The 22,533-nt window shown below is 45.0% G+C and overlaps 1 protein-coding gene across 5 annotated transcripts in view; it reads left to right on the top strand.

Annotated features, from left to right (window-relative positions):
- Unc13b (unc-13 homolog B) overlaps nt 1-22,435 on the top strand; it is a 273,280-nt gene extending 250,845 nt beyond the window's left edge. For 2 of the 5 annotated variants that reach the window (XM_023715883.1, XM_023715880.1), the window contains 18 exons: nt 37-126; nt 659-787; nt 4,207-4,331; nt 4,940-5,025; nt 13,574-13,700; nt 13,935-14,031; nt 14,256-14,399; nt 14,692-14,769; nt 15,478-15,555; nt 15,851-15,939; nt 16,171-16,323; nt 16,451-16,574; nt 16,686-16,742; nt 16,910-16,990; nt 17,527-17,674; nt 20,292-20,384; nt 20,566-20,725; nt 20,888-22,433. In XM_023715883.1, coding sequence (XP_023571651.1) covers nt 37-126; nt 659-787; nt 4,207-4,331; nt 4,940-5,025; nt 13,574-13,700; nt 13,935-14,031; nt 14,256-14,399; nt 14,692-14,769; nt 15,478-15,555; nt 15,851-15,939; nt 16,171-16,323; nt 16,451-16,574; nt 16,686-16,742; nt 16,910-16,990; nt 17,527-17,674; nt 20,292-20,384; nt 20,566-20,725; nt 20,888-21,173 — 2,145 coding nt within the window. In that variant the 3' untranslated portion in view covers nt 21,174-22,433. Of the gene's footprint in view, nt 1-36; nt 127-658; nt 788-4,203; nt 4,332-4,939; nt 5,026-13,573; nt 13,701-13,934; nt 14,032-14,255; nt 14,400-14,691; nt 14,770-15,477; nt 15,556-15,850; nt 15,940-16,170; nt 16,324-16,450; nt 16,575-16,685; nt 16,743-16,909; nt 16,991-17,526; nt 17,675-20,291; nt 20,385-20,565; nt 20,726-20,887 lie in introns of all 5 variants that reach the window. The other 3 variants (XM_023715882.1, XM_023715881.1, XM_023715879.1) reach the window with 3 other exon arrangements.
- Nucleotides 22,436-22,533: the final 98 nt, after the last annotated feature.

Raw genomic sequence — 22,533 nt, 5'->3', positions numbered from 1 at the left:
TGTGTTCATTTTTTACATTTACTTGATTTGCAACAGAATAATTTCCCTGCTGGGAGCCCTGAGAGACTTCAGGATTTAAAATCCACAGTGGATTTGCTGACCAGCATTACTTTCTTCAGAATGAAGGTAAGAATGGGTAGGGCTGGTTGGTGCTGGGTTAAGGACCTGGTCACAAAAACACAGAGTAAGTATTATGCAGCACAGTCCGAGGCTACAGTTTGTACCTAAAAGCTCACATTTCCATATATCTGTCTGAGAGGTACACATATAAGTTGATTCAACAAGGATGGTCTGGAAGTTCTCCCCATCAGCTCTCCTCAGTTTCATCATAGAGCAAGGTCTAGGGACCCAGAAAGGGATGAAGGAATCTAGAGTGGGTTTGCCAGGAAGGTATTCCACCTAGGAAAGCAGGGTCCTAAGCCTATATTTCTTCTTTTTTTTTTTTTTTTTTTTTTTTGTATTTTTAGGGAAGGGTCTACAGGGTGTTCAGGGTCTCACAACTAGATCGGACTCATAGTGATCCACCTGCTTACAGCCTCCCAAGAGCTGGGATTACAGGCGCATGCCACCATGCCCAGTCTCAGTTGCTATCTCAGCGCACCCCAGCGGTGGGGCCAGCATGGCAGGCCTGGGCTATATTTCTTCTGTTAACTGACAGGTACAAGAACTGCAGAGTCCACCAAGAGCCAGCCAGGTGGTAAAGGATTGTGTGAAGGCCTGTTTGAACTCTACCTATGAGTATATCTTCAACAACTGCCATGACTTATACAGCCGCCAGTACCAGCTGGTAAGAGGTTTGAGGTCTTCTGGGTATGGTGGCATAAAAAAGAGATTTCAGATCAGGTAAAGTTAGCTGACTGTGGGTCTGGGGAGCTTCAGCTTTTCCTTGCTAGTATCATGGTGGAAAGGAGCTCAGGCCAAAGTCCTTCCTGTTTTCAAGGGAGACTGAGTTATGAAGTATGGAACACTTAGATGGTGAAATTTATGGATTGAGAGGCACCCTTGAACAGAATATTTTCACCTGAGTTGAAATATTTTTACCTATTCACCTGAGTTTAAAAAGTGACAGTAATAATCTTTTCTTTGGAACTAAGGAAAGTAAATCTAAATTTGAACATGGCTCAGGGGTTGATTAAATGGTAGTGTTCTCTTTATTCCGGAGTCTTTTCTTTTTCCCTTAAGGTTAATGTTTTCCGGCTCATGTGGTACATAATAGGTTATATGCTGTCTTCCTCTGAGATCTGTAGCTGTCTCTCTGAACTCTATTTTATCAAAGTATTTTTCCTCTTGATCATATCTTCCTGCATTGCATGCTTTTCTGAGAAACTACTACCACCATTCGCAAGCAGACGCATTCAGCAGAATTTTGCTTCCATTTTCAAATTTCAAGTGACAGACATAACCACAGCCATCTTCTCCACACAAACACAAAAACAGCCATCTTCTGTTTGTAAAATAAAGTCGTTCGTAAAGTGAGGTACCACTCTATATTTACCAGCTGACTGTCAAGACTGACCCTATCTTTCTGTGAGGCTGAGCTACTTTACCTATTTAAGGTGGCTTTTCTAATTCAATACCTGGTGATCAAATATTGAGAAAACTATGTAAAATAAGGGGTATTTGAGATAAACATTGAAAGGTGAAAGCCCAGATCTATCAATTTACCCCAAAGGATACAATACATTCAATTTGTACCACTTCCTACAAACGCCTTCATAAAGACCACGGCTCTGTTCGTGCTGCTTCCTCTTATTCCCAAATGTGTTTTTTGCACCAGTCAAACATGTAAGGCTTTCTTCTTAAGTTTATACAAATTTTCCTTGGTCCTGCATCCATGGGAAGTTTTCCCGGGTCTGTATTTTACTTACTACATTCTGGGCTCCTCTGCCAGCCATCTGATAGTGTCTGACTAGGGAAGACACTGTTCTCAGTTTGTTTTCCAACTTTGTAGATGAGGAGGCTTTGCACACCACTGAAGGACCTGCCTGTGTTGTGCTAGTTGCTTTTTCTTTTCTCTTAATCTCATTGTCTCGTTTTTCAGTATTTATACTGTAGTAAACCCTTTGGGTATATTTTAACACTTTCCTCTACCTGACTTCTGTCATTAATTCATTAATCCATTCACCTAACAAAGCATTAGAGATATGAAGTTGAGTGAGACTCATCTGTGCCTCTGGGGAACTGTTTGGTGGATCTGGGGCAAATTACTACAGTTCCTGTTCTTTTATGATTACATTTAATTGTAGTTTTAGTTGTTTGAAGAAGGACATTTGCCCAGATCAGGGTTGTCAGGGAAAATGTCTTAGAAGTAAAGTTCTACCTGGATTTTTTTTTTTTTTTTTTTTAATGTATTTAGTACAGGGTCTACAGGGTCTCACTACACATTGGGACTTGTAGTGATTCTTCTGTTTTCAGCGTTCCAAGTAGTGATTCTCCTGTTTTCAGCTTCCCAAGTGCTGGAATTATAGGCGCGTGCCTCCATGCCCAGTCTCAATTGCCGTCTCAGCCCCGGTGGAAGGGGGAGGGGGTGCCAAACCTCAGCCCCTGCATCTGCCTAAGCAAGTGCTTTAATCCACTGAGCTATCTGGCCAGTCCTTTTTACCTGTATATTAAGGAAGGAGTAGAAATTAGCTCAAAAAAAGGGGCTGGGGGTACCATCAAGAGAATGTTTGAAGACATAGAATTGTTAATTTAAGGAAACAGAGCAATTTAATTAGGCTTTAGAATTCATTTCTCTGGGATCAAATCTTGGTTCTGCTGTTTAAAATAATATGACCTTGTGCAAGTCATGAAACTTCGCTGTTGTTCAGTCCTCTGATTTGAAAATGAAGGTGATAATAATTTCTACTAAATGGTTTTGTTAGAAGAATCAAAGGAGATAGTATACATAAAGTTCTTAGTAGAGTCCTTAGACTACAATAAGTAGTAATCTGTGTTAATGCTGAATGCAGTGGAAGAGAAGTGGTAAGGGATGAGGCTGAGGGATAGGTCTGTGTGTGTGTGTGTGTGTGTGTGTGTGTGTGTGTGTGTGTGTGTGTGTTCAGATATATGATCTCATTGTGTGTAGTGCAGGCTGGCCTTGAACTCACTAATGTAGCCCAGGCTGACTTTGAACTCATGGGCAATCCTCCTGCCTCAGCCTCTTGAGTGCTGGGATTATAGCCCTGTGCTACCACATTTTATTTTGAAGGGCCTTTGTGTCAAGCTAAGAAATTTGAGCTTAACTGAAGGACATTAATCAGAAAAATAATACTTTCCTTATAGAAAGATCCCTGACAGCTCTCCAGAGGAGAGGTATTGAAGTACCTCAGTTGGAATAGTGGCAGAAAAATTTTTAAAAAAAATGTTTTTAAGTGATATTAAGGAAGTAGAAGTAACAGTATAAATTTCTGATTTTTAGTACTTCTTGATGATGCAGGCTTATTAAGGACAGAGACTTTGCAGTGACATGTGACATCTACATAAAAGCTCTATCCCTGTTCTGAGCTGCTCCACTTTTGCCTTTATCCTAGAAAGAGATAACGTTCATTCCAGTCTGTGGTGGGTAATCACCTGTGCTGTCTAGAATCTGAATGTGGAGTGACTCCTCTTGCTGAGATGCACCACTGAATTGCCTTGCCTCTTCCTAAGCAAAGCCTTTTCTTACCAGCTAGGCAGAGCTTCCTAGATACAGTTTCTCCTTAAGGCCCTTCAAGAAGCCAAGGGGAACCCTACCCCATTGCAAAGCCCAAATGCATGCAAGATCTGTTCATTAGCTCCTGAAGAACCTAAAGGAAGTTTTGAGAGCTGAAATCCATGTGTGTGGTGGAGAGATAGAGTAGGGACACCTCCAGAAGAGGGGGTGGCCTGGAGTAGGAGGTCATAGAGAACTGGACCTACTCAGTGAGGCAGGAGGGTCCGTCAAGGAGTCAGCTGCCCACAGCAATGGAGTGGAGGAGGAAGGAGAATGAGTGCCTTTGTTCCTCCTGGACTGGAAAAGCTTAGCAGGGCAATGCCCTGGAGCTGGGGAGGGAAATTCTCCAGAGGCAAGAGGCCTCTACTAGCTACTCCTCATGGAACAGGGGCAGTCTTGTGGAAGACAGGCTGTAGGAGAAGAAAGGTCCCTGATTCTAAGAAAGGAAGAATGGGAAGGGAACAAAAAGAGGAAGATCTGAGGCACTCTTGTTTCTTCTCCCTTTTTCCCTTGGGGTCCTCTGGAACAAGAAGCAGGAGCTACCTCCAGATGAACAAGGGCCCAGCATTCGGAACCTGGATTTCTGGCCCAAGCTCATCACGCTCATTGTGTCAATCATAGAGGAAGATAAGAATTCCTATACCCCTGTGCTGAACCAGTGAGTACCACCCTAGTTGGCCCAGCCTGCTTGGTGAGTGGTCTACCCATCCGTCTAACAGCCTTTCTTTCCTATCTCTGTGTGTTTACAGTGCCACCTCTTCTTCCTGTCCGTTCGTCTGTCCCTCTGTCCCTTGTATCTGTCTGGGTAACTGTTTCTGGAGACAGGTGTGGAAACATAATGGGGTGCCCTGCTCATACTGAGTCAGGCTGTGGAGTAAGAGGCCTTGGGGACAATGGCTGCCATGGGAGCCCCAGGGGATGCAAAGACTATGTGTGCATGTGTCTGTTTGCTGTGCATGATGAGGGGCCTTCTTAAAACCTGCCCATGTCTCCTTTTTCCTCCAGTTTATGCTGGGTCTGTCTTATACCCATCTTCTGGGCTTGAATTCCCTGCCTTCTGGGCATTCTATTCCATGGGCCCACACTGTCAAAGGGGATTCCCTTTGCTTCCACGTGTCCTACCATGGCCCACTTCAAACTGAGCCTAGCTCTGTTCCCAGGCTTCTTTTCTCTTCAGTATGACCTTTAAGAACTAGGTTCCTGGGAAAGAATCAAATCAAATGGCTCTTGTCTTGTTCTCTGACTGTGGTTTCTTCTGTCATCCAGGTTTCCTCAGGAGTTGAATGTGGGAAAAGTCAGTGCAGAAGTCATGTGGCATTTGTTTGCCCAAGATATGAAATATGCATTGGAGGGTAAGGGACTACCCAGATGGGTGAGCTGCCAGGTTGCTAGCCTAGATACCCTGTAACTGTGAAATCTGGATAAATGGAGCAGTGAAAACTAGAGGGATTCTAGGTATGGTGGGTGGATAGGCATTAAAAGACCTTGGGTGGGTAAAACTGCAGGCAAAGGAGATACAGTAATAGAAATGGCTATGTGGATATAGGTTTCTCCTTCTAGCTTTAGAGAAAGTACCTGTTCAAGAATTTCCCAGCCCCCTCCCCCCAAAAAAAGAATTTCCCAGCCCAGAGATCAATTTCTCTTGTGGTGAACATTCTCAGGAAGGCATCCTGAGAATGGTTTTGTGAAACTCAATTTTACAAGTTTGAGAAGTTTTTTGTTTTTAAATTTTTTTTAAAACAATATTTATTTGGGGTTGTTTTGTTTTGTTTTGTTTTTTGTATTTTTTAGGGAAAGGTCTACAGGGTGTTCAGGGTCTCACTACTAGATCGAACTCATAGTGATCCGCCTGTAATCCCAAGAACTGGGATTATAGGCGCATGCCACCACGCCCAGTCTAAAACAATATTTATTTGATACAGGGTCTCACTACACAGCTTGGATTGTAGTGATCCTCTTGTCTCAGCCTCCCTAGTGCTGGGATTACATGCATGCATCACTGCACCTGGTTTCGATAGCCACTACAGTACACTGGGGGTTCTAGAGCCAGCACGGCATGTAGTACTGGGTATCGAACCCAGGTCCTTGCACTTGCCAGGCAGGTGCTTAGACTGTTGAGCTATCTCTCCAACCCTGTTTTGTTTTTTTGAGGCAGGCTCTCTCAGTGTAGTTCAGGCCAGCCTTGAACTGACTGTATAGCCCAGGATGGCGTTGAACTCATTCCTCCTACACTAGCCTCCCAAATTCTGGGATTACAGATGTGCAGCACCACACCTCACTTATCTTTCCAGTTTTAAAAATCAGACAACCAAAAAAAAAAAAAAAAAATTCAGACAACCTTAAATACAAAGATAGAAATCTTTATTTTCCCATATTAGAGACTGACTGGCCTGACTGCCCTTAAAAGGTGTTTTGGATTAGTGTGACCAAGCCAGAAAGACACTTCTTCCCTCACTCTTCTTGGAGAGCAGGCCCACAGAGATATTGTTATTCATCTTTTTCATCCAACTTATTGTTCTTCCATTTCCCACGTTGGCCACAAAGATGTCACTTGTTACCTCTGTCAGACTTCTCACGTGTACCATCTGTGCTCGTCTATTCATTTGCCTTTCCTATCTGTAGAGGTCAGTCTAGCGCCCCGTCTGTCAAGAGGGATCTAAAGGAAGGAGGCATTGTCTGGGGCAAACACAAAGCAGTCTTCATCTGTCATTTGGTGGAGTGTAGGGGAAATGGCTAACTCTCAGACTCTAATTAAATTTGTGAAGTTTAAGTTTAGAATCAGTGAATCCTGAGATTGAAAGAAATCTTGAAGATCTGTGCTAGGTTTGTGCAGCACAGACTACACGTGTGCTTTCCGTAATCAGCCCCAGAACAGAAGCTGTGACCTGCCGGTGCTGGGGCCATCCTAGGGCTGTGTGAAGTTCGCTGAGTGCCTGAGGAACTCCAGCTCTACTGGTGTATTGGTCAGGGTTTTACTTAGAGGAACAGATATAAGGAACAGATATTAACACAAGATATACAATGTATAAGGAATTACAAGATTGCTTATGGTAGTCAGCCGCAGAGTCAGATGAGGGAGTGTGCAGAGGGTGTCTGCACATCCCAGACTGAGGAATTCAGTCCCAAGGTCTGAAGCTCACTGCTGTGCTCGGTGCAAGTCTCTACTCATGAAGAGTCTGTGACTGACGCTGAAAAGTCTGCAACGGAAGGTGAAGGATCCAAGCCGGAGGCTGAAGAGTCTGTGCTGCAAACCAGGCGATGAAGTCCAAGCCGAATGTGAAGACTGAAGTTCCTCCGACGAAGTGGAAGATTGACTACTTCCTCTGCCTCTTTATATAGTCTCTTTATGCTGAGTCACTCTGGGGCAGAACCAATTGTGCCCCAGGGCGGGACCCCCACCAGCCGGAAGTGTGCCACCGAGTCATCTGGCCAAGTTGACATAATGTGTCAACTACTACAAGTGGCCTTGGAAAGATAAGTATTTGTGAAAAAGAACTCCACAAGAGACTGGCGGTGTATGATACAATGGAAGTTTGCAGAAAAATATCTCAAGAGCTAAATTAAAAGGGAAACCCAGGGGCTAAGCTGAAGGCCTTTTACCTAGTGCCAGAAAAGTCAGCTTGCTTTTATAAATTTTATATGAGACTCTAGGTATGGTATCTTTTGAAATGGGAGTTCTGCTAATGTTGAAAACACAAAAAAGTTGAAAACCACTTTAAGAGAATGAACAAATATTAATCTGGTTTCAAGTCTCAGTTTCACCACTTGGTGTGGCCTTGGATCCAACAACTTAATTTTTGTTTTTCTCATCTGTAAAATGATGATGACATCTGTTTCACTGGGCGTCTTACCAGCTTCAAACTGAAGTGTTAGCTATTAAGAACAATTAGAGGCTACAGCAGGGGGCATTACCTTGAGTTCAAGGCCAGCCTGGGCTCCATAGTGAGACCCTGTCTCAAAAAGAACAATTAGAACTGTTATAGGCAGAAATACAATGTGAACAAAGTAGGATTTTTAAAAATTTTACCTTAGCAGAAGTCAGGAGAAGCTGGGATTAGGAAAGAGAGAGGCAAAAAAAAAAAAAAGAAAAAAGAAAAAAGAAAGAGAGAAGCAAAGAATGCAGTGGACTCTTAGCAACATATGAACACAATTCATTCCCGAGGGCTAGTTTTATCTCAAGTTGTTGATTGAAGGCTCAGGCTCCTCTACACAATCTTCAAGGTCTCCTGTATGCAGCAGATCTCAGTGTCTTTAGTGAGACATTTGCCCTGGATTTCCCAGTTAACCCCATACAGGAAAGGATACTATAATTCTTCCAGAATTCTTTGATCTTTTGAGGCTAGCCTGAAACTCACAGCAATCCTCCTGCCTCAGCCTTCCAAGTGCTGGTATTACAGGTATGCACCACCATTCATGGCTCTTCCAGAATTCTTTAAGGGTTAAATCTATACCTGATTAAAAAAAAATTTTTTTTTTAAAGAAATAAATAAAGTGTCTGTACCTGGGACCATCTGGAAATACAGGCAGCCGGCATTCAGATCATAACTGAAGACTTTGGTCATAAGTTAAAACTAAAATTCCAGTCATAACCCAACCTGTTCATATGTCAGACTGATCATAACCACATGGTCCACTGCATTAATAATGAAAGGGCTATGTAATCATTTAGGAATAAGGGAGTAGGGAAGGATTAGAGCAGAGAAATCATGAAGGAAAATGAGCTTTGATAGACACCAGAAAGAATTTGAAACAGGGCCTAGGAAATCTCAGAATCTGAAGTGCAAGTAAAAGGGAGAAGTATTTGGTAGCTTTGATAATAAAAGGGCAGCATCGATGCTGATTGTAAAAGGAGACTCAGAAATGCTGTCCTCCTTTTGTTTTTGTTTTTGTTTTTTTCCTCCCTTTTTGGAGTAAGGGTCTCACTTTTCAGTTCAGGCTGGCCTTGAACTCACTGTGTAGCCCAGGCTGGTCTTGAACTTATGGTGATCCTTCAGCCTCAGCCTTTCAAGCGTTACAATTACAGTCTTGTGCCGCCCTGTCTAGCTAGCAGATATTTTCTAAGTGAACTGAGGAGTATTTTATGCACAATAAAGAAAAAGCACTTTAAGAGTACAATTTTGGGGAAAAAATACAATTTAAAAGTTTTAGTGCATGTACACACACACATACACACATACCTGTGTAACTAGTTTCTCAATTAAAATATGAGGCACCAGCACTTGGCAGGCTGAGACAGAAAGATTGCTTCAAGTTTGAGGACAACCTGGACTACAGAGTAAGATCTTGTCTCAAAACAAAAAACGAAGGAAGAGAAGAAAATATGAACCAGAAACTCCCCTCTTGTTCCTGTGCAGCAAATCCCCACCTCATTTAATAAGTGTTTTCTTTTAAAATAATTTTATTGAGAAAGAAATAGCAGTGAGACAGTTGCAAAACCAATTAATAGGACAGTTTCAATAATTAACACATTGCAGCTTCAATGTATTCATGTTACTTCAGGCCATCATTTTTTTTTTTTTTTTTTTTTTTTTTTTGTGGAACCAGGGATTGAACTCAGTACTAAGTGTTTATTGAGTATTATTTTTTTGTACCAGGCACTGTGCTAGTCATTAGAGTCCCATTGAGATGGGAAATTCACAGACCCTTGAAAAACTCACAGACTGATCCAGAAAACTTGTATATAAATTAGATATTACAATACAAAGTTTTAAAACCACAAAAGGATGAAGATGGGTCCTGAATGCATAGAAGATAGCCATGTAACCCAGACTCAGAACCTAAGAAAGCTTCCTGAAGGAGGAGATGTATAAACAAACCCAAAGAACGAGAGGAGTTAGCTGCTGAGGAGGAAGGGTGACAGAACATTTTTATGCCAAAGATGCAGCATGTCTAAGATGAGGTCTGGAGAGAGCTAGTGTGCTTGGGGAATAGAAGAATTGTTCAATGTTACTAGCTCTTCAGAGATCAGTGAGATGTGAGGATAGAGAGATAGGACTGCTGGATCACAGAGGAAGTTGTAAGTCAGGTTTCGGTTTCTGGACTTCATCCTGTGGCAGTTGGGGGCTATTGACCTGATAAGCAAGAGATGGGTATGGTGAGATGTGTCATGCAGAAGGGCTCCCCTACCCACTCTCCACAGTGCAGAATGAATGGGAAGGAGCAATCAGTCTAGAGGCTACTGTAGTCATCCTGGTTAGAGATCATGGTAACAGACCTGAGCAGGTACTCTTGTGGCCAGAAAGATATGGGTAGATTCCATGGCATTTTGAAGGTAAAGTTAGCAGGAGCTGATGATTTAACTGGATGTGAGTAAAGCGAAAGAAGGAACACTTTGGGTTGGGGAGATGTTCAGCGGTCTAAGCGCCTGCCTGGAAAGTGCAAGGACCTGAGTTCAGTCCTCTGTACCACATGCCATACCAGCCTGGGAACCCTGGTCACACTTTGCTAGCCCCGAAACCAGGTGTGGTGGCACATGCCTGTAATCCCAGGTAGGGGTCTGAGACAGGAGGATCACTATGAGTCTGACTAGTGTAGGGACATCCTGTAACAAACAAATGGAACATTTTGGGGTGCTGTTAGCTTTGAACAAAAGGATCAGACTCGTTGGTATACTCTGTTCAACTTTACCTGGGTTGTATATGGAGAGTAACAGAGACTGAGAGTAGGCACAGTGAGATGCATCTTAGATGTGCTGCATACTACTACTACACATTACCAGAACCAAAGAGATTTGTGGAAAGTAGCAGCAAAACAGCTGGTCTGCAAAGATGAAGGATGGAAGGAGAAAAGCAAATTTTGGAGCACGACATTATGGAAACATGATTCCTCCTTCGGGTAGACTTACACCCACCACCAGCAGTAGCAACAGCAACCTCAGGCATCTCTGCTGGAGCAGAACTCCCTAGACCTTGATAGAATAATGTATGAAGTACGACCAGTATTTTGGCACTCATTTGGTAGTGTTTATACCATGAAAGTTAATATTTGCTGTAAAAATTGGAGCCTGGGGCCAGAACACAGGTAATAGATGAAGAATTGTGCATAAGTATGTCTTAGTAAAGGAGGAAAGGTTTATTTTGGCTCACTGTTTGTAGAAGTTTCAGTCCATACTCAGTTGGTTCTGATGGTGGCATGGGAGAGGAACAGCTCAGAGGAGAAACAGTCTAAGGCAGAGCAGGCTGGAGGCAGCAAGCAACGATCTTGCCTTTTCTGTCCCTTTTAATTCCATTCAGACTATAGACCTATTGATTAGTCCCACCCACATTCAGGGTGGACTTTCATTTTCCACACCCAGAACCAGGCTAAGCCAGTTTATCATACACCCTTAATTCCAGTGTGATATACCCTAGATCCAGCCACCTCCAACAAAGCCCCACCTATGAGTGAACGTGGGTTTGGAGGCACATCTAGATACAAGCCTTAACAAAATACAATAACTTGAAAGTCCTGAGAAGAAAGAGTTAGGAAGCACTTGAGGCATGGAGCAGCCCTGCCCCAGCTCTAATGGGTTGCTGAACATGAAGGGCAAAGGCAATTCCCTGTGATGTGATTCACATTTTTTAGTCTAGGACTAGTTTAAAAACAGCAGGGGATGGTGTAGAGAAGAAAGGCTCTCTGAGAGCCCAGGCTTTTCCACTCTGTTGCTCATTGGTGTCTCTGCTCTGTCAAAGCAACCACTGTCATTCGTATTCGAAAAGTGCTCTTTCCTGGTGGTAAGAATTTTTGGTTGTCCCTTTACTTCTAGCTTAGTACCTTTTCCTTCCCCTGCTCACTGCTTCATAGAAGACAAATGCAGCTTCAGGTTGGGATGTTGCTGCCTACAGTACCAGGAAATAGAAGTCCTGGGACCTGAAGTCTTTTAAACCCCAGGCTTCTATTTCTTTGTGGAGTATCTGCTGCACTAAGTTACAAGGGCCATTTGCCCCACACTAGATGTTCTGCCTGGACTTGGAGCAGCGTCTCCCGTGGCACCCCGAAGTTGAGCAATAGTCCCGAAGGACGCTGGCCTCTCCTTCTGTGTTACTTAGCACAATCCCCCATTTGCTTGCTTTTACCATTATTCAGTTTCAGCACACAACTGATACTCACTTTTTACATTATATGCTTCAACTCTATAAAGGGGATGGGAGGAATGAGGAGTATGTGTTATGGGTCACTCAGAATAGGAACCAGATCAGCCAGGTTGGAATTTGGAAAGCCGTTTATTACTGAGCTCAGGGACCCCTGGTCTGCTCTCACGCAGGAGAGGACAGAAAGGCAGCAGCCCAGGAAGCAGGAAGGGGTTTTAAACCCTGGAACCACATTGAGTTTGATAAGCAAATTTATTGTCTGACCATACTCAGTTTGGTAAACAAATTCATTGTCTGACACAAAATAATGCTTTTAGAGTGATTGGGCCCACTACTCAAACTACATTTCTGGGGCTTTTGTTTCAGTTTGTGGTTAATTTGCACCTGAGTACCTGCAGGCAGCCTTGCATAGCCCCAGCTTACAAGAAGTTAAAGCCCATTTAGTTTTCCTTAAGTCATCTCTGTAAGCTAACTTTGCTGACAGGAATTGGTGAGGGTTACAGGAATTTTATCTAGCAAACAGCAAGAAAGAGCCACTAGTTACTAAACAACTTAGAATAGTAGTAAGTATACATTTGTACACAACAGAAAACACAAGATTTACATTTATAGCCTAAAATGTAAGTTAACCCATTACATATGGGGGACCTGGCCAAGATCCCCAACTGCCCATTTAAGGGGTACAGCGAAGAATGAAGAAAAGGCAGAAACAAATTCATAAAAGTGGGGCTTCAAGGTCTTTTCCAAGGAAAAAGACAGATACTCTGAGCTAGCCACTGTTTACTGTGTGTATACAATAATCAGAGAGAGGGTGCCGTGCCCCTAGGCTACTGAGGATCTTCATGTTGATGAGGATGGTGGGGAGGATAGCAAGTTAAAAAGCAAGTCCTTACTCCAAGGCAAAACCTTGCTTTTATTACTCCTGGGTTCCCTTCAGCTGATGCAGTCTTGCCCTGGGGTGTCACAGCATCAGGGGACCATTGAGGCCTCCATTCAGGCCTCTGGGCCTTAGCCTCCAATTTATAATTCAAGATCCCCAACAGGGGAAAACCTGTGGATCTGGCTAATGCTCCAGATTCTGAGCTGGATGTGAGTGATCTTAAGTCTTATATTTTACAGAAAACTCTTTGAGACTCTATGAGATGACAGTCAAATCCATACCAAAAGTCCTATTTTCTGCAGGATAACAGCCCTTTTATTTGACTGTGTTTCCATAGGTTCCCAACTGACTGTCCTTCTTTGCATACTTCCCTGAGAGCTCATTTTTTGTAGCTCTCCAAAGCCCTTCAGTTTACCTCACTATGCTGTGACACCACAGTTGCTCAACTGCCTTTCTGGCAGTTTGGACCCTTCTTGGTTTTCCTGTCTTTGTGTAGTACCATTGACCTCTTCATATGAAGCATGACTTGATATCTCTGCATTTGAGCCTGTCTAGGGAATGACTTGCTACTAAGATTTTTTTAAAACCCTACAAAACCACTGTCTTTCTCCAGAAATCCACTGTCCCTGTTGATCAATCTTAACACCCTAATCCTTTTTTCTTTTTCACCAAAGGCCAGTGACCTCACTATACTATTGAAATTTAGAATAAGAAGACTAGAATTTATCCGGGAGTCTCCCTTAGCTCCCTGTAGCAGAAGATTTGGGCCAGTTCTTGGAAAGTAGCTGAGCATAGTAGTGGCAGGGGAGATGAGTATGAGAAGGAGGTTGGGAAGTGCTCATCTTCTAAGATATCTGATAGAGCCACATAACCAGATCTGCTGCCATGGCAAAGCACGGGAACCCTGGCCTCTACTGCTGAGACCTGACCCAACCTCCTTCCTCAAACTAGAGCATGAAAAAGACCGGCTGTGTAAGAGTGCTGACTACATGAATCTGCACTTCAAGGTGAAGTGGCTCCACAATGAATACGTGCAGGATCTGCCTGCCATCCAGGGGCAGGTCCCAGAGTACCCAGCGTGAGTCATTTGGACCCTATGTAGAGGGATGGGAAGAGGCTCTTGGGCTGGCAGGGCTAGAATCCTCAATTAGCTCAGCAGCCAGTCTTGGGACTGCCTGTTCCAGGCACTTCTTAGAAAGTTCTGGGAAGAATGTCACACTGTGTGTTGCCCTCCAAAAGACCCTAGTCTGATATACTGTCAGGAATATAACCAATGCCAGTTACTAGCTTCAACCTCCTTCTCTGGCTGCAGGTGGTTTGAGCAGTTTGTGCTACAGTGGTTAGATGAAAATGAGGATGTGTCCCTGGAATTCCTACGTGGGGCCCTGGAACGAGATAAAAAGGATGGGGTAAGTTTAGGACTTGGGCTGCATGGAACAGTCCAGGTCATTCAGCATTTACCATGGCAGAAGTTCCTGGGCTTTTACCAGACTGGCTGTGCCTGCCCTATGGAGTCCACAGAGGATTGTGGAGAGCCACTGAGCCACTCTTGCTGGGCAGAACTTTTCAAACCTCATGAGCTTGAGGAAAGGTAGCAGCTATGGATGATTGACCTTGTATATTGCCTTCTTAGTTTCAGCAGACATCAGAGCATGCACTCTTTTCCTGCTCTGTGGTGGATGTCTTCACACAGCTCAACCAGAGTTTTGAAATCATTCGGAAGCTAGAATGCCCAGACCCCAACATCCTTGCCCACTACATGAGGAGATTTGCTAAGGTGATTATTCCTGCCCCCTCATCCTTATCACCACTACACTCACAGCCCAGTCTCACGTCTAAATTTAATCTTGTCTCTGAAGTAGCCTTCAGGTTTCCTTTTGTTTGTGTCTGGGACAGACACAGGAGTTATGGTGGTGTTCTGTGCTGGAAAGGGAGCTTTGCCCCTTCCTGTGAGAGTCCCTGTATTTCCCTGCTGTTGTTTTCCTGGTATGAAAAGTGCAACCTTCAGGCAAGATTCCTGAGTGGAGAGCTAAGAGTTCCCTTTCCTTCTCCTTTCTTCTTTTTCTCAGACCATCGGGAAGGTGCTGATGCAGTATGCAGACATCTTATCAAAGAACTTTCCAGCTTACTGCACAAAGGAGAAACTGGTAGGGCCCGGTCCTGGGGCACTAAGAAAGGATGTGGAGGACATTTGACTCCTTCTTGCTCTGGAAGTTACCCTAAGATGCCTTTGACTTCTGCTTCCCTCCAGAGCTTTGCTTGAGACACATACCACCAAGATAGTAAGAACTTGACTAAGAGTTCTAAGCCTCCATTTAGTGCTTTATCGTTTAGTAAAGTAGGCCTTTGTTTTTGAGACAGGATCTGACGGTTTCAGGCTGGGCTTGAAGTCCTGGCAAATCTCCTGCTTCAGCACCCGCCTCCCCCTAATGTGCTGCAATTGCAGGCATGAGCACCATGCCTGCGTAGGTGCACACCTGTAATCCCAGCACTGGGAAAGCAAAGGCAGGAGGACTGCCATGAGTTTGAGGTCAGCCTGGGCTACATATTGAGTTAAAAGCTAAACTCTACATAGCGAGACCTGTCCCAAAAACATTTAATACATTCAAGAAGTTATAAAGGTTAGTACTATGAATACCTGCCATCCCATCATCAGATTAATGACAAAAACATTTGCTTTGAATCTTAATTCAAGAAGAATTTTGTGAATTGGCTCCAGATCTTAGTGTTTAGGGAAATCTATGTAATATGTGAAGTCCCTGTGGCTTTGTAATAATGAGAGAAGAAAAGATCCTAGGCTAATGGGGCTGTGCTAGAAGGAACTAAGACTCAGGCAGTTCCATCTGTCCTCAAAGCCTTGCATCCTGATGAACAATATGCAGCAACTGAGGGTCCAGCTGGAGAAGATGTTTGAAGCCATGGGAGGCAAGGAGGTAAGCTTTAAGCTTTGGGGTCACTGTCCTCTTCCCATTGTTCCTGAGCTCCCTGGTCACAGAACTCTGTCCTCTCTTGATTAGCATGGGCTAGGAGTTTGTCTTGGGGTCTGGGCTGGCTTAATCTGAGGTGGGCATTGAGGCAAAACCCTAATAAGAAGGATATTCATTGTGGTGAGGCCCCTAGGAGGGAGGAGCAGGAATTAGGGTACAGCCTTAGGAGGGAAGAATAGAGGTACAGGAGGGAAGACTGTAAGAGAAGCAGCCTAGCCAGGCTCACCTCCTCTGGCTACAGCTGGATCCTGAAGCTGCAGACAGTCTGAAAGAGCTGCAGGTGAAACTGAATGCAGTTCTGGATGAGCTCAGCATGGTGTTTGGAAACAGGTCAGTGGTCCCAAGACACACAGCCCTTAGAGCCATATATTATTCCTGAGCAGTCCCAGAGCCCTGCCCACACCTTTCATCTAGCTGCAGATTTGTGGATCCTCCTTCTAGACTTGCTGCTGTTGCCACTGGAGAAGCACCATGAGCCTGAGGAACAGGCCTGAAGAGCTGGTGCTGCTCCAGGGTCAGTGCGGTAGGGCAGGCAGGGTGGCACAGTGGGTACATGTGTAGCTTCCAGGTGCGGATTGATGAATGTGTTCGGCAAATGGCTGAGATCCTGGGCCAAGTTCGGGGCACAGGAAATGCATCCCCCAACGCCAAGGCCTCAGTGGCTCAGGATGCAGATAGTGTGCTGCGGCCTCTCATGGACTTCCTTGATGGCAAGTGAGTAGAGTATTCAGGATTTCCTGTGGGGTCAAGTGAAGCAGAAGCTGTTAGACAGAGGAGCCTGTTTGGGGGCTGGGAGGGGGCAGATTGTCACTGTTGCTTCACCTGTTGTCTGGGCCTGCAGCCTCACACTCTTTGCCACTGTGTGTGAGAAGACAGTTCTGAAGCGAGTCCTAAAGGAGCTCTGGCGGGTGGTAATGAACACAATGGAGAGAATGATTGTCCTGCCTCCGCTCACTGACCAGACGGTAAAGACCCCTTCCTCTTACTTCCCGCTTCTGTGCCCCTTCCCGTCAGACCTTGTTTCCTGATGGAGTTTTAGAAATCTCTGATTTTTAACTGATCCCCTCTCTGCCCAGGGCACCCAGCTGATCTTCACCGCTGCCAAGGAGCTGAGCCAGCTTTCCAAGCTCAAGGTTCTGTGGGTTGGGATCCCCCTGAGGCTGGAAGGAGAGCCAGTGGATTTTGGAGATTGGAAGGGAGGGGGAAGAAAAGAATATGCCGCTATTGGCTGGCAGGTGGGGCAAGACCTTCATGACTGCCCTGAGCTGTCCTGATGCTGCTGCTTTCTCTGGGTTTCCAGGACCACATGGTGCGAGAGGAAACACGGAATCTCACTCCAAAGCAGTGTGCAGTCCTCGACCTTGCTCTGGATACTATCAAGGTGGAGACCTCTCCCTTTTCCAGATAGTTCTAACCACCACGCACACCTGGCCCTGCCATTCCGTCTTGCCAGACAAGGCCCCTGGGGCTCCACATCCAGATGAGAGGCCCTATGTACTGTCAGGGTTAGAGAGAATCAGATATGGTTCCTCAGTTTAAGACACTTACGATGGGTGAAGCGGGAGTAAAGCAGGTCTGTATAGACTATAATTCAAGGCACTTGGAAGACATGTCCTACGCATCAAGTTCCCTAAGGTTGAGAGGGATAAAAGTACTTTTGGCCATTCTCCCTGCCTCAAAGGCTTCTTGTCCCATATCTCTGCCTCTTCAAACTGCCCACCTCCAGGAATGCGGACCTCCCCTCTGCTCCTGCCAGATGCCCAAATTATGTGCTTTGCCTGAGAAACTGACTCATTCTGTGGGTGTTCCTGATCTACGGAGTGACCTATTCTTGCAGTCCTCTCCTGGCTTCTCTGAGGATGGTGGGGGAGCTGTCTGTCTGTGAGGGGGTGAAGCAGGTACTCATTTCTTTTTCAGCAATACTTCCATGCAGGAGGCAATGGGCTAAAGAAAACCTTCCTAGAGAAGAGTCCAGATCTGCAGTCCTTGCGCTATGCCCTGTCTCTGTACACACAGACCACAGACACTCTCATCAAGACCTTTGTGCGCTCACAGACTGCCCAGGGTAAGGCCAAAAGGGCTCTGTGTCCCATCTTCCCCTCTCCCATATACCTCTGCCAGTAGGGAATCAGTATTTTCTAGCCTTTCAGGAAGATCTAGTTTTTTCTTCAGACAGTCTTTCAAACTTGGATCTCAGGATTCTTTGAAAAGATCTCATTTCTTAACCCCAACCCATAGTACCAGGCAGGAGAATCAAAGGAGCTTGGAAATTGTGTCTGAGATTTCTTTTTCCTAGACATTGCCTGACAAGTGCATGTTTATTTAGTTCATGGAGAGTACCCTGTCTGATAAGGGGGAGAATAGGGCAAAATCTGTGAGGAGGCCTTGAGAATGAGTGTTTGGGAGCTTTGCTGGGAGTTGTCCTGGGGACAGAAAGCAAAATTTCTACACACTTTATTGTGGACCAGAAGACAGAGAAGCAAACCGTGGAAGCAGCTAAAGGGAAGGTGGGGACTAGGAGACACCGTGATAGTGGAGGCCTCAGCCTTAGGGTGGTTGCTATACACAGAGGACTAGACTGCTTGCTGGTTTTGTCTTAAGGGATTTCCAGTCATCAGAACTCACTGCCTCTAGCTAAGACCTTTCCAAACCAACACTTACCTACATAGATTCAGCTCAGACTGACATTTTGACCTGATCCTGCTCTCTCAGAAGTCACTTTGGGCATATTTGCTACTGTTTATTTCAGGAAAACCTAGGCAGACTGCCCAGGGGCAAGAACCTGCTGGTATGAGAGGGTGGTTTGGGTCTTACTGAGCTGTGGACTAGGGCACAGAGCTGACATGGAGGACAAATGGAAGCAGTTAGACTGAGATGATAGAAGGTAAGAATGTGGAGGAGACCTGAAACATTTTTGAGATATATATATATATATATATATATATATATATATGTATTTGGTACAGGATCTCACAACATAACTTGGACTTATAGTGATCTCCTGTTTTCAGCCTCCCCAGTGCTGGGATTACAGGCCTGTGCCACCAGGCCTTTGTGCTTGCCAGGGAAACGCTTATTCCACTGAGCCATCTCCCCAGCCCCCTGCTGAGCTATCTTGCCAGCCCTTCCATACAATTCTTATTGTCAGTCCAAGGTGGGGAAAAGTGAGCAAAAGAAATAGCAATGAGTCTGATTGAAGGAGGCAGGAAGAGCTGAGTACAGAAAGGCTTCTCAGAAGCACTGAGCTATAAACTGGATAAAAGCAAAGGACCCGGGTATTGGGACACATGCCTATAATCCAGCACTGTAGTGGGTGAGGCAGGAGACTGAAGTTTGAGCTTCACCTAGGCAACTTAGTGACTAATGAAATACTAAATAAAAAAGGACTGCAGATGTAATTCCTTGTGAAGGCCCTGGGTTTCAGTCCCTAGTACTACTTTTAAAAAAGCAAAATATAAAACCAAATATCAGAGGAGAGGCTGGAAGGGGTGCAGAGGGGGTGAGAACAGAAGTGCACCTGCAGGGAGCACACATGAGCATGCTTATTCTGTATGGAAGTTTGTCATTTAAGGGCCTAGGAAAGAACACTACAACCCCTTTGTTGCCCTTCTTTGTATATTCTACTGCATTTGCCCATGATTTGGGTGATCCCTGGTCCATGAAGTGGTAATGTGGAACATTCAGGCCCTGACCCCTGCTCTTAGACTTTTCTCCACCCTGCTCCACTTCTCTGCTCTTCTGGCATATGTGTAACACTGCTTTGAATGGCTGCAACTCCTTTGACCTCTAACTGTTCTTCTTTCTCTGTCCCACTGCTGCTACTACCTCTTGATTTGCCTGTCCTCACTCAGTGCATGATGGGAAAGGTATTAGGTTTACTGCTAACGAGGACATTCGACCGGAAAAGGGTATGTTAAATCCTGTGCAGACATGAATCTAACATGGACTGATGCTGAACTCTATGAACTGGAATGAGGGTGTGAAAATTCAGAAGCTGTAGCCCAAGTCTAGGAGATGGATGATGCATTCATGTAGCCTAGGAAAGGTTGCTGTTGTTAACCCTATTCTGTCCTCAGAATTCCACTCCCCCACACAACTACACACTTCAGGATGGAGAAGTTTTAGCTGAGGTGCACCATAGTGATGTTCTCTCAAAATAGGGTGGGGCTTCCGCTGAGAGGAGACTGGAAGTTGGCTCTTTTCAGAGATTGAGAATATAGTTTTTCTAAGGAGGGTGGCCTCCCAAGCAGGGGCCCTAGGAATCCTGGGGATAAGAGAAGTTGCTGTTTTTGCCTAGAGACCAACTATGTTCCATTCAGAGATCCCACAGATTGGCCATAATTCTCAGACACAGATCCAGGATCATAGCCCTGTGCTCCCCAATATCCAATGAAAATATCTTCAACCTAGGCAACAGGAGAGATGTGGGGATCCTGCAAGATTCATAGTACATCTTTGGAGGAAGTTTCTCCTAAAATGCTTTCAGATGTCACTTGTGTTACAACACATATTCACTGTCTCCTTTCCTTCCCTTCTCCCATTGCATATGTCCCCATGGCTACTGTGGGTGATTGCTTCCTATTTGTAGGATGGGGGCCACCTAACCCCTCAGTTTACGTGAAGAAATTAGTCCTAGGATCCTAGAGTTTTCCACTGAGCAGTTACCTGTCCATCTGTCTTAGGGTCTGGTGTGGACGATCCTGTGGGAGAAGTGTCTATTCAGGTGGACTTGTTTACACACCCTGGTACTGGGGAACACAAGGTCACAGTGAAAGGTGAGTGGTGTAGGCTTAGAGATCTGTCCCTTTTTTGCCCATGACCTCACTTACCAGTTGAGGGCAAGGGCTGCTCATCCTAGTCCTCCAGCTCAGCCCTTCTCCATGGGGAATATCAGCTGGAGCTCAAGGAGTGGGAATACCTGATCAAATCCCTCACGGTTTTCCTTTTTTTGGGCAGTTGTGGCTGCCAATGATCTCAAGTGGCAGACAGCAGGTATGTTCCGGCCTTTTGTGGAAGTGACCATGGTTGGCCCACACCAAAGTGATAAGAAGAGGAAGTTCACAACCAAGTCCAAAAGCAACAACTGGGCTCCCAAATACAATGAGACATTCCACTTGTAAGTTATGGGTGGGGTGCCTGCAAGACTGTGGAATGGGGCTAATGGGATGGGGGTTGTTAAAACTAAGAGGTGAGAAAAATGGTAGTCTGGATGACAGACTGGGGTAAATTCCACTGTGGACTCAGCCCTGGCATCCTATCTTCTCTCCTATGCTCACAGCCTTCTAGGAAATGAAGAAGGTCCCGAGACCTATGAGTTACAGATTTGTGTGAAGGATTACTGCTTTGCCCGGGAAGATCGCGTGCTAGGGCTGGCAGTGATGCCTCTAAGGGATGTCGCAGCCAAGGGCAGCTGTGCCTGCTGGTGTCCCTTGGGCCGGAAGATCCACATGGATGAGACAGGCATGACCATTCTCCGGATTCTGTCTCAAAGGAGCAATGATGAGGTCGCCCGAGAGTTTGTGAAACTCAAATCAGAGTCTCGTTCCACAGAAGAGGGGAGCTGAACATCTCTGATTCATGTGCCAATGGAGTGGCACTGATTGCATAAATCAGAGCTAATGAGAATTAGCTGTTTAGCCAACTTAGGGTCTTTATAGTCAAGAGATTGACCCCTTCAGTTAAGGATATTTAAGGGAAATTTGGGAGGTAGCTAAGAGCATGGCTTTTCACAGAAAGGACCATGAATCCCTAACCAACAGGTCTATGGTATTAGGAGCTAGATTGTGGGACGTACCACATGGAAGGAATTTCAAAAAAGGGAGAGGGACAGACATTTCAGAGTGTCAGCCATTTTGGCAGACACACCTCCACATCCCTTACAATCTTTACCCTATTCAAGCCACACCATACCCAGTTAGACACACACCAATCACTAGGAGAACAAGTGTAGAAAGCCCTGAGCTTGTACCTGACTGGCTAGATAGTGGATTTGCTGAACCTGGCGATGTACATTGGAGAATAGCCAGGGCAAAACCAAATAGAATAGAATTCACTGTCCCTTGAGCAGCATCCCCTGATTTTATGTGGCTCCAAAGAGAACAAGTCTTTGAAACTGAACAAGCTACTTTCTGAAATCAAGCTGTGCTAATCCCTTCCCTCAGGTTATATCTATCATGGGTAAAACCAATTTCATGTGGTGCTTCAGAGCTCTGAGCAGAATATTTCTTTGGAACCCAGAATCTGCCTAGAATCTCCCTACTTCATTCCTTAGGCAGGGGACTAGTGCTTAGAACACTAAAGACTGTTCTTACATGTGTAACCGAGGGCTAGATTGAAGTCCCAGGAATATTTTCTTCTTGGGCAGGCCCTGAACAAATCCAAAAATTATGGAACTAGTCTAGAGTCATGCTCACCTATGACCACTGCCTTCTGGCTGTCGTCCTTGTGGAAAAAAATCAGCCTTTTTCTTTTCTTCCTGTCATCTGGATCAGCGCTGATCCCTTCATAGATGTTCTACCCTACAGAAGGAGCTTGGACTCTGATCCTCCTGTACAGACTGGATGGAAGGGATGGGGCTCAACACTTCCTGGGCTCAACACTTCCTGGGAGTGACGAACTGGGCCTCTCAGACCTTCACTCAGATGTGACACGGTCCTTGGATTTCCTTGATGACAGCCTCCTAAACTTCCTGAGGATGCAGCATCATTCACAGTTGTACTGGCCAATATATGAAACAAGAACCAAGCATCTTTGCTGTTTTTAACTGTTGTATGTGCCATTGTTACAAGAGATAATAGGCTAGTCTGTAATAAATTACCTTCCAGCAGCCTTCGGGTTTGGTAATTCTGTGCAAGTATGGAAAGCCACAAAAATGACTGTTCTATATAGTGGCATCCTTTGGCCTAGTGGCCCTTGGCTGCTTCA

The sequence above is a fragment of the Octodon degus genome, unplaced genomic scaffold (assembly GCF_000260255.1).
Source record: "Octodon degus isolate 3935 unplaced genomic scaffold, OctDeg1.0 scaffold00045, whole genome shotgun sequence".
NCBI lineage: Eukaryota > Metazoa > Chordata > Mammalia > Rodentia > Octodontidae > Octodon > Octodon degus.
The sequence above is the reverse complement of the archived record's forward strand: the minus strand, read 5'-3'. Positions and strand labels throughout refer to the sequence as shown.